The 18,001-nt window shown below is 39.2% G+C and overlaps 1 protein-coding gene across 6 annotated transcripts in view; it reads right to left on the bottom strand.

Annotated features, from left to right (window-relative positions):
* Window positions 1-17,642, bottom strand: part of C2CD5 (C2 calcium dependent domain containing 5) — a 101,916-nt gene extending 84,274 nt beyond the window's left edge. For all 6 annotated transcript variants that reach the window (XM_039238575.1, XM_039238570.1, XM_039238571.1 and 3 more), the window contains exons 1-3: window positions 17,478-17,642; window positions 17,196-17,315; window positions 2,224-2,310 (exon numbers count right to left, since the gene is read on the bottom strand). In XM_039238575.1, the coding sequence (XP_039094506.1) occupies window positions 2,224-2,310; window positions 17,196-17,285 (177 nt within the window). In that variant the 5' untranslated portion in view covers window positions 17,286-17,315; window positions 17,478-17,642. The remainder of the gene's footprint in view (window positions 1-2,223; window positions 2,311-17,195; window positions 17,316-17,477) is intronic.
* Between the last annotated feature and the right edge of the window lie 359 nt (window positions 17,643-18,001).

Below are 18,001 nucleotides of genomic sequence, written 5' to 3'. Positions count from 1 at the left end.
ACTGAGCCACCCAGGCGCCCCTAAAATGAAATATTCTTATGTATTAATGCCCCATATCATGAAAATTACTAATATATAATGCCCATCTCCTCCTACCATTCCAATAAAAACATAATTGACCAAGACTATTTTTTAAGATTATTTCTGAGAGAAAGAGAGAGTGAGTGTGCAAGCAGGAGAGGTGCACAGAGAGAGGGAGAAAGAGAATCTCCAGCCAACTTCACATCACTAGCACTGAGCCCCACACAGGGCTTGATCCCCATGAACCACAAAATCATGACGAGCAAGAATCAAGAGTTTGACGTTCAACCGCCTGAGGATCCCAGGTGCCCCGACAAGACTACTATTTTTTTTTTAACCATTTCTAGATTATGGAAAAAAGGAAGAAAGAAAAAGCCATCATAATGAAGCTATATGAACATCTGAATGTTTTGCTAGGGTGATGAGGTGATGAAATATACTTTGTTATTCTAATTCCATCTGAAATCATATAAGCAAATTTGTCTACTTTCTCTGACTCTTATATTCCACATTTTTACCTTAATAATTAGTTTAAAATGGCACAAAAGATTTAATGCATGTGCAAATTGATGTTTTCAAAATACATAACGTCAATTTGGAAAGACTTAAGAAAAATATATATATACATACATACATGAAAGAAAACAGAAAAGGAATCAAAATGCTCCATGACAAAAAAATCAACACAAAAGAACAAAGTTGGATTCACATATTCTGTTTTCAAAATTCACTACAAAGATACAGTGATCATAAAAGTATGGCAATAGCACAAGGATATATAAAACAATGGAACAGAATTGAGAGTCCAGAAATTAACTTATATACCTATGTCCAACTGACTTTTGACAAAGGTACCAAAACCATCAATGGGAAAAGAATGGTCTCTTCAACAAATGGTACTGAAACAACTAGATTTCCACATGAGAAAGAATGAAGTTGAGCACTCACTTCACACCATTACAAAATTTAACTCAAAATGGATCAATGACCTAAATATAACAGCTAAAACAATAAAACTCTTAGGAAAACATGTGGCAGTAAATCTTCATGACCCCAAATTTGGCAACAGACTCTGATTTGACATCAAAAGCATGAGCAACAAAAGATAAACTGTACTGCAAAATTAAAAATATCTGTGCATCAAAGGAAACTACCAAAAAAGTGAAAAGACAACCTATTGAATGCAGGAAAATATTTGCAAATCATATATCTGATAAGAGTTTAATATTCAGAATATAAAAAGAACTTTTACAACTTAATAACAAAAAGATAAACCACCCAACTTAAAAATCACTAAGGGACTAGGGCACCTTCGTGGCCCAATAGGTTAAGCATCCAACTTTGGTTCAAATCACGATCTTACAGTTCGTGAGTTCTAAAATGTTTTTTAAGGTTTATTTGTTTTTGAGAAAGAGTGTGAATGGGGCAGGGGCAGAGAGAGAGGGAAACACAGAATCTGAAGCAGGCTCCAGGCTCTGAGCTGTCAGCACAGAGCCCAATGCAGGGCTCGAATTCATGAACCTCAAGATCATAACCTGAGCCGAAGTCGGACATTTAACCAACTAAGCCACCCAGGTGCTCCCCGACAAAAATTTTTTAATTGATCAAGGAACTTGAACAGTTTTCCAAAGAAAACAACCAATAAACACATGAAAAGAGACTCAATATTACTAGTCATTACCAAAATGTAGGTCAAAACAAATGACCTACAACATCACATCTATGTTTCTCATATTAAACTAGTCACCACGTCCTGTGAAGTCTACCTCCTTAATGTCATCTCTAAATATCTTCTCTGGAGAGTTGAAATATGAGGTGTTAGTTCCAAGTACAAGAAACGCAAATGGTCCTTGGTCCTAAGAAATCATATGTCACCTCATTCAGGAGGAAAATGGATATAAAAATTACACTGCAAACGTCACTTCACACCTACTAGGATGGCTACGATTTAAAAAAACAAAAACAAAACAAAACAAAATAACAAGGGCATCTTTTAAGTCAGTTAAGGATCCAGTTCTTGATTTCAGCTCAGGTCATGATCTCACAGTTCATGGGATCAAGCCCACGTGGAGTTCTAAGCTAACAGCACAGAACCTGCTCGGGTTCCCCCACTCTCTGACACTTCCTCGTGCATACATACGCACATACTCTCTCAAAATAAATAAAGTTTTAAAAAATAAAAATAAAATAATTAAAACTTACCTCAAATTTAAACCATTCTGAGTTCCACTGAGGGTTGAGGGACTTGAGATACACATCTGTTTTAAAGGTGGTATTACCAAATTTTACCTAAAAACAAATAAATGATTCAAATATAAATACCGAAATGTGTGAATCAAAGTAAATTTTAATATCAGCCAAGCAATGGGAAGATGAATCATGAAAGGGGAAAAAAAAGGGCAACTATTGCCTGAAATAAGAGAAGAAACTACAGATGGGTCCAGTAAATTCATTAGGCTACACCTGAAATAAGAAATTACCCATTCTTTTGCTTGACTAACTCTACACAGCAACTAAAAACAGACCATTTTCTCAATATGAAGGAAGGAGTCGATATAGCCTTCAGGAATAAAAGCTCAGACAAGGAGTCTTAATGGGAGAGGACCAGGAAGAATAAAATCAGAAGGTAAAAAAGCCAGGTGACCATCCTTTCACCATCTCAGGATGGGAATCCAAAACTACAGCCCATTATTGTGAGAACTTAGAAATATAGCCTGTGGGGGCTTGGGTGGCTCAGTCAGTTGAGTGTCTGTCTTATTTCAGCTCAGGTCATGATTTCAGGGTTTGTCGGTTCAGGCCCCGCATCAGGCTCTGTGTACAAAGTGCAGAACTTGCTTGGGATTCTCTCACTCCTCTCTGCTTGTCCCCTGCTCACGTGCACATGCCCTGGCTCTCTCTCATATTTTCCAACTTCCCCGTTGTATTTTTTTAATCCCTTATCTGCGTGCATGCATAATGATCAGCAGCAAACCATTATCATTAAGGGTTTTATAGGAACAATGTAAGGGATTGGATGGGGAGACTATCTTATTTCACAACCCGTCTTAGCAGACACTACATCATAATGATCCAAGGGGCACCTGGGTGGCTCAATCAAAGATCTGACTCTTGATTTCAGCTCAGGTCATGATCTCACAGTGCATGAGATTGAGCTCTGCATCATAAAGCCTGCTAGGGATTCTGCCTCCGCTTTTCTATCTGCCCTTCCCATACTCTCACGGTCTCTTTCTCTCAAAATAAATAAGTAAACTTTAAATCACAAAGATCCAAAATAAGTAAAAAAGGAATGAAGAATGCAAGAAGCAGGCTAAATCCCTGGGGCTTGCTTCAGACAAAAAAATGGAGATTATGAGATCTGACTGAACTTGAGAAGTCATCCGGAAGCTTAAAAGCAAAGCAGCTAGGGAACTACTATTTTCTAGATGGTCTCACCTTTCCTAAATTTGATCTCTTCCCTAATTCTATTAGCTATTACCATTATCTTCCCTAACCTCTATGTTCACTAAAGCCTAACCCCTTTTAAGACACTCCCCAGCACAGAGGTTTGCATACTGTAGATTCTTATGCTAGTTCAAACAGATAATCTATGAAACCTCCTTTCCTTTTTGAAAGAAATCTCCTTTGGTTTTATAATACTTGCTTTTAGTGTTTTATCAGTCCAGGAAATTTTCCAAAAGCAAAATATCCAAAACAATAATTTTGTTTATCTTCTGTATATTCTCCTAGGTGTCTTATCATGTAATTTGAATTATTAGGCACAGTACCAAGTATTAAGTTTGTACTTAAGCAGCGTAGAGGGTAGAAAAAGTTTAAAAAACTAGGTAAAAATAAGAACTTCTTGCACAGCAAAGAATATAAGAGAGTCAAAGATGGGGTGCCTGGCTGGGTCGGTCAGTGGAGTGTGTGACTCTTACTACACTTGATCTTAGCCAAAAGGCCAAAGAAGCGATGGGGAGCGAGCAACTCTTGATCACGGGGTTGTGAGTTCAAGTTCCTCATTGGGTGTAGAGATTACTTAAAAATAAAATCTTTTTTAAAAAAAGAAAGTCAAAGATAAACAAGAAATTGAGATAAAGTATTTGCTAAATATGTACCAAACAGCTACTTTTCTCAGTTTTTAATGAGCTCCTATAAAGCAATATGAAAAAGATCAACAACCCATCAAAAAAATGGGCGAAGGACATTAACAATTTAAAGAAACAGAAATACAGATAGTTTTTATTTATTTATTTAATATAAATGTTTTTAAAGTACAGTTAACCTTTGAACAACATGGGTTTGAAGAGCAGGCATCCCAATTTATAGGCAGATTTTTTTCAGTAAATATACTTGAGAACTTTTTGGAGATTTCTGACAAATTGAAAACACTCATAGACAAAATAAACAGAAAAAAAAACCCTCAAAATAGCAAATAAACTAAGAAATAGTTATGTCAGGAATGCATAAAATTAATTTAAATACTAGTCTATTCTATCATTTACTACCATAAAATACACATTAATTATAAAAAGTTAAAACTGATCAAAACATGCAACAAAAAGACATAACTGACCATACATAATGCCACGTGCAGTTGAGAAATGTAAAGATGCAGTATTAAATCATAACTGGATAAAATGAATTGTAGTACACACTACTACAATTTCATACCACTTCCTATTGTCACTGCCATGAGCCCAAGTGACATGAGCATCCACTTAACACACTGTACCAAGCTACCCATCTCCACGTGAGCAGTTCGTCTCTCCAGGAAACTGCACATTGCAGTACAAAGAAACCTCTTCCAGTTCTTGAGTTTTTTTCACTGTGTTTAGTGCAATACTGTAATCCTGAATAACATCATGGGACCCATACAAAGTGCCACTAGTGTTGCTTGAAGTGCTTCCAAGAATCAAAGAAAAGTCATGACATTAACAAGAAAAAGCTGAACTGCTTGATATGTACTAGAGATTGAGTTTTGCAGCTGTAGTTGCCTGCTGCTTCAAGATAAATGAATCCAGCGTAAGGACCACTGTAAAAAGAGAAAATTCGTGAAGCCACCACTACAGCTATGCTAACAGGTGCAAAAATCTTGCACTTTTTGAAAAATGCCTTTTTACTTCGTATTGAAACTGCAGCTTTTACAAGGGTGCAGGATTGCTGTAAGAAAGACATACCTACATAAACACTACACTCTAATATAATTCGAGAAAAAAGTGAAGTCATTATATGACAACTTAAAGCAAAAGGAAGATGAAAGATCTATAGCTGGATAATTTAATGTCATCAAAGGATAGTATCATAATTTTAGAATGAGAACTTGCTTACAACACGTCAAGATAACAGGAGAATAGCTCCCACTGACCAAAACGCAACAGACAAGTTCCCAGACGCCACTGAGAAAAATCACTGAGGAGAAACCTGCCTCAACAGGTTTTTGATGCAGACACAAGCGCCCTATTATGGGGGGGGGGGGGGCAGCAGGGGAGATCCTACAAAGGATATTTATTAGTCAGGAAGATAAGCAGGCTCCGGGATTTAAGGCAGGAAGGGATAGGCTAACTCTACTCTTTTGTGCAAATGCAGTCAAGTTTATGATCAGGACTGCCCTTATCTATAAAGCTGCTAACCCCCAAGCCTTGAAAGGAAAAGACAGATACCAGCTGCCAGTCTTTTGGTTATATAACAAGGTCTGGACAACAAAATCCATTTTCTGGATTGATTCCATTAATGCCTGAAGTCAGAAAATATCTTGCTACTAAGGAACAGTCTTTTAAAGTTCTTTTGATATTGGACAATGACCCTGGTCACCCAGAATCCCATGAGTTCAACACCAAGGGCATCAAAGTGACTTATTTGCCCTCAAATACAACATCCCTATAATCAGCCTCTAGATCAGGGGTGTCATAAGGATCTTTAAAGCTCATTATACATGGTATTCTTTGGAAAGGATTGTGAACACTATGGAAGAGAACTGTGAGAGAACATCACGAAAGTCTGGAAGAATTCTACCACTGAAGATGCCATCATTATTATACAAAAAGCCATGAAAGCCATCAAGCCTGTAACAATAAATTCCTGCTGTAAAAAAAAATGTGTTCAGATGTTTACATGACTTCACAGGATTTACAACAGAGCCAATCAAGGGAATCATGGAGGGGAGCCTGGTTGGCTGTCAGTAGAGCATGTAACTCTTGATCTCAGAGTTTTGAGATCAAACTCCACAATGGGCATGGAGACTACTTAAAAAAAAAAAAAAAAAGATTTTTTTTAAAAAGGGGGAATCATGGAAAAGATTGTGGATATAGCAAAAAAGGTGAAGGGTGAAGAGTTTCAAGATATGGATCTAAGAGAAATTTAAGAACTAATAAACACCACACTAGAATTAACAGAAGACAACTTGATGGAGACGAATGCTTCCAAACCAGTGCCAGATAATGAGAAAAAGATGTAGAAGCAGCAGTGCCAGAAAACAAATTGATACCAGACAACCTACCAGAAGGGATATGATTATTCCAGACTGCTATTGACCTCTTTTACAACATGGACCTTTCTAGGATACTAGCACTGAAACTAACACAAACAGTGGTAATGTACAGAAAGATTTTTTTGAAAGATGAAAAGGCAAAAATGTTAGAAATTACAAATTACCATGTGCCTGCCTTTCCTGCCTCCCCTTCCAGCTCTTGCACCTGTTACATTTCCGCCACCTGAGACAGCAAGACCATCCCCTCCTCTTCCTCTGCCTCCATGTATTCAGCATGAAAGTAATGAGGATAAAGACCTTTATGACAATCCACTTTCACTTAATGAATAGTAAATAATCATGATGCTGTACAATTAATAAATTTATCTGTGTATGTGAGTGTCTTCATGTAAAAATCTAATAACTGTACAGTAAGAACTGTATGAGGCATTTCTGTGCCATCATCATGTGGCACTACTTGCCTAAGTAGTCATCATGTACAAGACTTACACAGAAGCAGTCAGCCTAGACTTATATAGATACAGGTGAGCAATAGTTGATACAGAATTAGTCACATTAGTTTTCTTGCTGTTTTATAAACTTGCTTTCAAAGAATTATATAACTACCGTATGCCTCTCTCATTATTGGAAAAACTGCATATCAGCCTATCATCACAAGTAAGTGGGGTTTTTTTAAGTTACATTTTTAATACTGTATTATACGTCTAACTGCAATACTGTATATACCCAAATTTTTCCAATACAAATTTTTCATAACAATTCATTTGTTCGTGTATAAGCAAGGCTCCTGTGAAGCAATCCTATCAATTACACTAGGCTACCATAAAGCAATCATACTGCTGCTTCTTTATTATCAATGTATAAATCATTATACTTGAAAATAAATAGGAATTTATTTTTCACATTATCTTTCCATTTTTTATGTCTAATGTTAGTAATATGAGAACATCTGTTGTGCTTTGTATCATTTAAGACAATATAGATGTAGTTACAGATGATTCACCTTGTAAACATGCAGTGTAAACTTACAGTATCTATAAACACCGTACAGTACTATATTTTCTCTTCCTTATAATTTTTTTAATGTTTCTTTATTCTGAGAGACAGAGAGAGAGAGAGAGAGAGAGAGAGACACAGTGCGCACAAATGAGGGAGGGGCAGAGAGGGAGACAGAAAATCCCAAGCAGGCTCTACACTGTCAGCAAGAATCCTGATGCAAAGCTTGATCTCAAGGTTTGTGAGATTTCTTCAGCCGAAATCAATAGCCAGACGCAAGTCCGCTGCTTAACCCACTGAACTATCCAGCCACCCCAATGATTTTCTTAGTAACATTTTCTTTTCTCTAGCTTACTTTATTGTAAGAATATTGTATACAATACATTTAACATACAAAATCTGTGTTAACCAACTTTACATTATCAGTAAGGCTTACAGCCAACAGCAGGCCATTCAGAGTTCATTTGGGGTGGGGAGTCAAAAATAACATGAGGATTTTCAGCTGCACTGAGTTGGGAGAGTGATGTCAACTACCCCTAAGAGGCCCCACCTAGTTTAAGGGTCAACTATACATTAAAAGATGTTCAACCACATTCATACTATGAGAAATGGAAACTAAACCAACATTTTTACTTATCACATTGGCAAAAAATTTGAACACAGTGTTGATGAGGTGTTATAATATCTTGCTGTGGGAGTATAAATTAAAACAATCTCTAAGGACCATAGCTGGTGATGTATCAAAATGGTAAATGCCTATACCCTTTAACCTCATACAAAAGTACACAATGACAAGTATAAGCAGCATCATGGTAGCCAAAGATTGGAAATAACCGACATATCTACCAATTTGGAATTGGTTAAATGAAGTATGGTAAAGATACACAGTCTAAATGCTAATTAGAAGAATGAAGCAGTTCTCTCTGCACTGGTACAGAACAACTACCAAAACAGATCTTTCTTCTATAGAACAGCATGTATAGCAATCTTTGGGAGAAAAAAATTCCAAAATATTATAAGTCATATAATATATGCCTACATATTGCATAGGTTATTTGAGTAGAAGATACAACAAATGGTAATAGTGGACACTAGAAAGAACAGGTTGGTTAAAAGAAACACGATATGAGAGGTTGACTCATTTTTGTGCCTTCTGATTCTGAACCAGGCACATACACTTCCTATTTGTAAAATGTATTATTTTAAAATTCAAAAACATAAAAAATTCAAATTCAAATCATAGTGACTTTATTTTTATTAAAATTATAAAATTCTGGATCCGCTTCCAGGAATTTATCCTGAAGAAACACTTTCACATGAGTCTCCTTCCTAACAAAAACACTAAAAGCTCTCGTTGTTCAACAGGAAAATTACTGAATAAATCACATGTATGCCCATTAAAGAATGGAGTTGATTTTATGTACTATCATGTGGAAATGTCAATGACAAAATAACTGAAAAACAAGTTGCAAGACAGATAAAGCATGATTTCAGTTGTTTTTTAAAATATGATAAAACTTTTTTTTTTTTTGAAGGAGAAGAGGGGGAGTAAATGAACACATGCCAAAGAACTGACAGCAATTATGTGTGAAGAGAGGACTGACATGATAGGAAATACACTACAGGGCAGTACGTACAAAGTTTAACTTCTGAGTTATTTGAATCTTTTGTAATGGGAGCTATTCATGTATTACTTCAATAATTTATTTTAAATCACAAACAGTAAAGAATGAAACTTAATGGGGATGGGGGAGCCCTGAGAAGAACAGAAATTACTGTTCAGTTACAAATTTCATTACATTTTAATATTCAAAATAGCAAGGAAATACTTATTGCTTAAATTACCTAATAATTGCTTAATTTGAAGTAAAATGTGGTCAGGATTCTAAACCTATTCAAAACCTTTCAAAAGCCAAATGTACTTAACAGGTTTGGGTTCAACTGCCAAAACTACCACATCATTCTTTAAATTATGAATTCAGAGCCCCCTTCTGGTTGTCCCACTATACTGTACTGCTATATCATGCCTTTCATTCTTTTTTCAGTCAACTGCCCATTCTAGATACAGTAAAGATTTGATAGCCCCGAAACTGCATTAAACAAACAAAGATTTTAGGAAAAGAAAAAGGCTAGAATGTGTATTTTGCCAAATTGTGATGATTCCCCTTCTACTAAAGAAGACTCATACTTCATTAGGTCTTATTTAATTCAAAGGAGATTTTATTACCCAGGAATTAAATGAATGCTTTACAACTTTGTTAAAGAACCTCCGGGATTTTAATGAGATTCCCTAGTAAAGTAAAAGCATTCTCTTTCCCCACTCATTAGCCAAATTACCTTGAGAAAGTTATTTAGCCTGTTATTTAAGGCTGCTTCCTCTTCTGAAAGGGAGGTTGTTATATTACAAGAGAAAATGCATGTAGAGACCTAGCAAAATGTCTGGCATATCATTAAATATTAATTTATTTTCCTCTCTTTGTTCCCTCAAAGGCTCCTGGGTAAACACAAAATGATAATACAACTTGCTGAACACTTTGTAACATGTACATTAATACCGGGATAAATTTCCATTAATATTTCTCTTATATGGAACTTCTACCTCATTCATCCTGGAGATTCCTGCAAGAATAAACATCTTTAAATACTACTTGGTCTTCACTACCTTCCTAAACTTTTCACATCATATCCAGTAGAAATTCCCTCAACCAATGCAATCCAGACCAGAATTTGATCAGTTAATCAAGTAATTTGGTTAAATCAAAGAATCATTAAAAATGATACAAATTGTAAACATTTTAAGATAAAACATATAAATATTCATTCCTCTATCTTTGAATGTAAGGCTAAGGCTTCTTCTTTGAGTAAGGGTCAACTGTTTAGAGTTCTGCATTATCTTTTTTGCATAAACCACACCCGTAACATACCATCTGTGATTTCCAGTTTAGGTTTTTTTATGTGGTGGTAGAACTTAAAATTGCTTGTAAAAATATATGAACACAGAATCCTAGATTTTTTCTACAATCTTTTCTCCATCTAATTCAAGAGTAATGTTTAGTGACTATATCCATATGTCTTTACATAGCATTATCAACTTCATTTCCACACTTATTTCACGAATTTACGTAAGGTTTAAATAAATTACAATAACAAATAGAGTTGGCATAAACAGGTTTGGGGGGAAAAAACAAAACTGCCTCTTAGTAAAGTATTATTAGCCAACTGATGGGAAAAGTAGGCACACAGGCACACTGGAGAAAAATCTAGCAATGTGGGTATTCAAAAATATGCTTATGGATGGGGCGCTTGGGTGGCTCAGTTGGTTAAGTGTCTGACTCCTGATTTCAGACCCAGGTCATGATACCAGGGTCCTGGAACTGAGTCCCCTCATGAGGTTTCATGCTCAGCATGGAGCTTAGGATCTCAGGATTCTCTCCCTCTCTCCCTCCCTCTGCCTCTCTCCCCTGCTCATGCTCTCTCCCTAAAATAAAAAAAAGAATGGGCTTATGGAAGGAATGCAGGGCAGTGGGGACTGCAATGAGTGAATTAATGTGAGTTGGTTAACAGAGTTTCTACCGTACAGACTTCTCCCCCCTAGTTTTCAGACTGTTATACCCAGATCGCAGTATCTCCTCACCGACCAGAGACCACCAGGGAGACCGAGTCACGCATGCAAACGCAAAGGGCTTTATTACAGGCTCGAGCTCGGGCTCACAGATTTCACCAGCGCATGGATCCGTGCTGAGACCCCTGGACAAGGGCAGAGTAGGGTTTTTATGGGGTTTGAGACGGGGGAGTTACAGAAGTTGTGACATGGGAACAGTGATCCAATCATAATTATACAACATCATTGACAGCGGGTTTGACCATACACATTGTCTAGAGTATTCGTTACTTTTGGCGGGATCATACAACGTTTAGAGTACCTTTAAATTTAACCAATCACAGAGCGAGCCTAGGGTCTTACTCGGCGACTAAGGGGTTAACTTTAACATTAGGTAACAGGGTCCTATCTACAGTCTCTATCTCCAGGCCTCTCCCTTAACAATGTGGAGGGTGGTCGCTGGCCTTTCCTGATTGGGTGTTGCAAGGGTGGTTTCTCCTGCCTTGGGCAATGTGTAACTGCCTGATAGTTTAGGGGAAGCTGAAACTTGAGGCCTTCTAGTTTAGAGGGGAAACTTAAAGCCTGTCATGGAGTCAGTTTGGTTTAGACATTTACACTTGTGTCCTTACAAGACCATTCAATAATCTGCATCCCCCTACCTAGCAAATTTTATTCCCCACAAGAATACTCCCTTCAATTACATATGCTCTATCCCTCTCCTTTTGCTTTTACCAAGTTTATCCTATTCATCTGAAAAATGCCCCGTTTTCCACTCTGCCTATATAATCTGACCATGCTTCAAGCCTAGCACAAAGACTTCTCATGACCAGCTCAGGCATTATTATCTCCCTTTCCTAGGAGATTATACAGAACTTACAATACAGATATATCACACAATTTATCCCTTTATTCTACAGTAATCCTTCATTATCCCCTTTTTCCTGCACTAATCTTTCCTTTTCTACTGGATTTTTCCTATTACCACACAAATATGTTCTAATATCTTCTAATTTATTTAAGTGCTAAAAGCTACATACTCCCCCAAAAGCACACCATTTCTCCTCTCCCCTTCACAGCTGTACTTCTTAAACAATTGCCCATTCTTGTCACACCTCTTCCTCACCCTCCCTTGTACTTCAACACTCTTTAGCTGTTACGATATGGGCTTCCTTAACACTCCTCTTGTTGGCATCAGTAACAACATGCAGACCCAGTGATTTCTCAGTGCTCTTTACTTGACTTCTCAGTGCCATTTAAATGGTTGAGGGCTTCCTCTTTCCAGAAACTTCCTCTCTTGCCTGTGGAGACATTACTTTCCTGTTTTCTCTCTCCCCTCACTGGCTGATAATTTCAGTTTTCTTCCCCTGGTCTCCCTCCTCTAATGGACATCTTAATGTCAAGTTTTTTCCAAGGACCCTTCCCTCTTCTCTCTCCCCTCAGTCAGAGGTTTACAAAAGAGACAGAACCAACTCCTAAGGGAATTTTAGAAATTTCTATAGGTGTTTTTTTGGGGAATAATAGTAATGTTTAGGAGGAAGGGCCAGAGAAGCTAGGTGTCCTGCAATGCAATAAATAGTCCCCTACAATGAAGACTTGTCTCATTGTCATGACTTTCAAATGTCCTACCAGATAGTGACAAAGGATTAAAAACCTAACTCGTTTTACAGATAAAAATACTGTAACGGAGATACGCTGCTTCTAAGAGGCACATGCACCCCAATGTTTGTAGCTATCAACAATAGCCAAAGTGTGGAAAGAGCCCAAATGTCCATCAACGATGAATGGATAAAGATGTGGTGTATACACAAACATACATATATACACACATACACAATGGGGTATTACTCAGCAATCAAAAAGAATGAAATCTTGCCATTTGCAACTATGTGGATAGAAAAAGGGTGTTATGCTAAGCAAAATTAGTCAGAGAAAGACAAATATCATATGACTTCATTCATATGTGGACTTTAAGATACAAAACAGATGAACATAAGGGAAGGGAAGCAAAACTAATAAAAAAAAAAAAAGGAAGGGGACAAAACATAAGAGACTCTTAAATATGGAGAACAAACAGAGGGTTACTGGAGGGTTGTTGGGGGAGGGGATGGGCTAAATGGGTAAGGGGCCTTAAGGAATCTACTCCTGAAATCATTGTTGTACTATATGCTAACTTGGATGTAAATTAAAAAAATAAATTAAGAACTTTTTTTAATGGAATTCTCATATACATAAATTTCAAGAAATAGAAAAATCATATAAATTAAGAGAAAATTCTGTTTTTTCCCGTGAGTTGACTACTTTGAGAACTCAAATAGCAATGAAGGCCACCTGAGATGTCAAAACTGCACAACTGTCTCACCCTGTATGGAGTCAGATTCTTATGATTTTTACATATAGGTGACGCACTCTCTATCTTGTATCCTTGCTTTATTTTCTCCATATTCTCACTATTTAACAGAGTTTATCTTTTCTTTATCTTCTTTATGAATTCCCTCCTCCCAGTAAAATGTGAGTTCCATGACTAAAGAAAATTTTGTCTTATTCACTGCTATATCCCCAGCACACTGTACTATACTCAGTACAGTGATGGATATATACAAAGGCTTAATAAATAGTCATGGGCTCAATCTGATTACTTTGTATCTTATACTATGTTCATAAATAAGTACTTCCATATTGAAACACATGTTAAAAAGAGTCTCTTGTCATATATAGAGCAATATATTGATTTTTAATTGTAAGGATAGGTTACATCAGCGAAAAATATCATGCCAGTGTAGTAAAGAGTGGATTGCAAAATACCTGCTATATAAAGTGGGTACTGGGTCTCCCGGAGTTAAAAGCACTGGCCGGTATGAGATCATTCTAACTCACACCTCACTTCTAAATACCATACTCACAAATCTAACTTCCTCTCTGACAACTTCAATTAAAGATCTTAAGGACATCTCAAACTTAACACACCTAAATGGAAACTGCCTCTCCACCTACTCAATCAATGTCTATCAATCCCATGGAGTCTCAGAAAATTACCCTAAAGATTCCAGAAAACTAAGAGTCATCTTTTAGTTTCCCTTTCACTGGTTCCCTACTCCAGTCAACCAATAACTCCTCTAGAATCTATCTTCATGGTGTATCTGGAATTACCCCACTTCTCTCCATTACCAAGCCAACATTTTGGTCCCCATCTTTTCTTTTTTGAGCTATTATAGAATCTCCTAATTAGTTGTTGCTTCAGTTCTTTCCCTTTTCAGTTCATACTCAAGGTAGCAAAAAAATATTCATCTCAACAACTGCTTCCCACAGAATTTGGAATAAAATCCATACACCCAATCATGGCCTCTAAGATCCTTAACAACTGGTTCCTTGACTAACTCTCCAAATTTATCTTACACCATTTTCTCCTTTACTCACAACACGTCAGTCACACACATCTTACTTCACTTCCTAACACGCTCCCTGAGCAGCTGGCTCCTTCTCATCCAACAGGTCTTCTGACTGACACTTCCTCAGAAGTCTCCCCAGACTACCCAGTCTGAAGTAGATGTTCCCTGTTACTCTCTATTGCTTTCACGGCACTCATCACAGTTACATATTAAGTCATTATCTCTACTTTTAATGTCTGCCTCTTCCACCAAAATATAAGCTCTATAAAAGCAGGAACTAAGTCTATTTTGATCACTATTATGGAGGCATCAGTTACACCAGTGCCTAGCACTGGACCTGACAAACAGCAGTTAATAAGTATTTGCAGAAAGATAAGTCCCCCTCGAACCCAACCCCTCCCTTACCAGCAAAACCATTTATTCCCCGGGGCGCCTGGGTGGCTCAGTCGGTTGAGCGTCCTACTTCGGCTCAGGTCATGATCTCGCAGTCTGTGGGTTCGAGCCCCACGTCAGGCTCTGTGCTGACAGCCAGCTCTGGGCCTTTGGCCCACTTCAAATCCTGTGTCTCCCTCTCTCTCTCTCTGCCCCTCCCCCACTCATTCTCTGTCTCTGTCTCTCAAAATAAAAAAATTAAAAAAAAAAAAAAACATTTATTCCCAAGGCTTGGTGATTTTACCTAAGAAATGCCCCTTAAGTTTTTCTCCTCTAATTGGTTCTCACAGCCATTCTCAACATGCACATATTGCCTGGATAATTTTACCACCTTCTTAACTGATCTCCCTGCCTCATCTCTCATCTGTCTAGTTCATCAATAACATTTATCATACAAGTCATCCTATAAACAGCCCAATAGAAAGATCATCTTATGTCATTTCTGCTTAAAAAGTTCTCTTTTTCCCTGCTTCTGGAATAAAGAAAAAATTATTCAGTACAGAAAATGAGATTTGGCACCAACCTACCTTTCCAGGCTCATCCTCCACAACCTCCACTACCCACATATTCTCTTTTACTCCCAGACACCTCGCAAACTAAAATAATTCCAAGAACATACCATGTATCCCATCCTGTGCCTTTGATGTTCCCTCTGCCTGGTAACTTCCAGAGTATCCTTCAAGGTTCATCTCAAATGTCATTTTCTTAGTAAGACTTCCTAAACCTTCAAGGAGAGAATGAAGTTTCCATATTCTACAACACTCACCATCTTGTCCAGAGGGGCAATGTAAGCATGGTGGTTAAGAGAACAGACCAAAGGCTTTGTACACGGTTAAAAAAAACCTTAGGCAAATTACTTACTGCTCCTAGACCTGAGTTACCTTAACTGCAATATGGGATAATAACAATATAGTAGCAGGACTGTTGTAATAAAAATTAAAAAGTACTTAGCAAAAACCTGGCAATAATGAGACTCGACACATGTTAGCTATTAGTTATTAACCTCAACTATATGGGTCAGTCTCTGAGCGACTTAAACCCAAAGATTATGCTTTGGTAATCTGTGTATCTCCATTATCTAACAGCTGGCCCAAGAACACACTCAGCATCTGATCTCTCAAATGAAGTTGGGATTAAGAATAACTACAGCAATGTTTGGGAGGCAAAACTGCAGTTATTAAGTCAGAAAACCTTTAGGGAACATCAAGAATATTTTATACTGAGGGGCACCTGGGTGGCTCAGCAGGTTAAGCATCAACTTTGGCTCAGGTCATGATCCCACAGCTGGTGGGTTTGAGCCTTGCTGTGGGGCTCTGTACTGACAGCTCAGAGCCTGGGGCCTTCTTAAGATTCTGTGTCTCCCTTGCTCTCTGCCCCTCCCTCATTCACCCTGTCTCTCTCTGTCTCTCTCAAAAATAAAAAGTAAACATTAAAAAAAAATTTTTAGGAATATTTTACACTGAGATGAAATCAGATTTGTGTATGATCCTGTAGCTATCAACTCTAAGCATTAATAGCCCAAGATTATTATTCTAATGCTCTGGCTCATCATGTCAACTTTCACTACAATTTTTACTTGGCTTCTTTCAGGTTCTGGGTTATTACTTTCCGGGCCCTAGGCCTGTGCTAATTTGCATGAGCTTTAAACTAATCATCTGACTTAAAAAGCAATTTTGCAATTTAAATCCAAGGCACTTAATTGGCTTCCTACCTCAAGGCACTAAATTACCCTAAAACAGCTCATCAGACCTACCAGTGTACACAGGAGCAAAAAGCGTTCCAGCTGTGTTTTAAAACTTAACACCGATGATTCAGAGAATGTTATGCTAAGGAGTGGATCGCCAAGCCTTGCAGGTCTCCAAGTGCCCGTATCATATCGGACTGGATCTACCTTCTTAACGTGGTCTCTCCATCACTCTGGCGTGAGAAGCCACCCTCCCTAAACAGAAGAATGTACGTGTGTGTGAGTTTCGCTGGCTGCGTGGCCACGCCTCGGGATCTCTTCCTAACTGGCAGGTGGCCTCTTATGAGTCCTGACATCAGGGTCACCCCAGCATGCAGAGCAGTAACCGCCTCCCCGCGCGGCGGAGTGCGCCGCAGACGCCAGTGAGCGCTGCACCCATCACATGGGCTGCAGGCTCGTCACTCGGCCCTCAAGGGACGGCTGGGCAAGCACCGCACAAAGGACGACAGTCGAAAAGAGAATGGGCTGAAGAGCTGGGGGCGAGGTGGGTAGGATCCTTCACAGGGCTTGGCACTCCCTGTGCTTTGAGGGTTAGGACCTTGCACCAACCTCCACGAAGGCATCAGTCAGGTCACTAGCTCGGTCCATTACTGGCAAATGGCGCCCGGCCACGATTTTCACCTTCAGCTTCCCAGGCATCTTTCTCGGCTTCGGCCTCTCCTTGGGCTCCTGCAGAAACAAACCAGCGAGTCTGCGCCGAGCTCCCAGCCCGGCGGGGGAGGGGGGGAGGGGCGGGAGCGCGCGGGGAGCTGCGCGCACTGCCGGGAACGCGCCGGGTAACTGACAGCGGAGGGCGCGCCGTGGCGCACCACGCCTCCGGGTGCCACTCACTCTCGCATGAACAAGGGGGCTGTCCCGCGCGGACGTGAGACCTCATTCCGGAGAGGCAGCCGGGGGAGTGGTCCCGGTGGATTCTTCTACCCCGGCCCCACCGTGCTGGCAGGAGAACCGAAAGCCAGCCACCATCCCTCTGAGCCTCTGCCACCCCTCCTTGTGTTCTCCTCCCCCCAAAATGGCGGCTTTCGGGGCGTGGAGGAAAGATCGATCATTCGGCGCTCGACGCCGTTTGTTGGGGAGAAATTAAATTCACGGACTGCAGACGGAGAGGGCGGGACGGACCTCGAGGAAGCCAGGGGGCAGGGAAGCAGGTCGAGCCCTGCATCATCCACCGAGCCGGGAATGCTTCCCTGAAGGAAACCTGACTCTGCCCTTCTTGGGCGAAGCGCGGGTTCGGCCCCTTGAGTTTACTGGTCGCCGCCTTCCCGGCTTCAACGCCTTCTTCTCGAGGGGTGTAACGGAAGGAGGAGCGATTGCAGTCGGCCTTTACCTGCCCTTTAGTGGTTCAGAAAACCCGT

Source organism: Hyaena hyaena, unplaced genomic scaffold, assembly GCF_003009895.1.
Source record: "Hyaena hyaena isolate Hyena2069 unplaced genomic scaffold, ASM300989v1 scaffold_143, whole genome shotgun sequence".
NCBI lineage: Eukaryota > Metazoa > Chordata > Mammalia > Carnivora > Hyaenidae > Hyaena > Hyaena hyaena.
The sequence above is the reverse complement of the archived record's forward strand: the minus strand, read 5'-3'. Positions and strand labels throughout refer to the sequence as shown.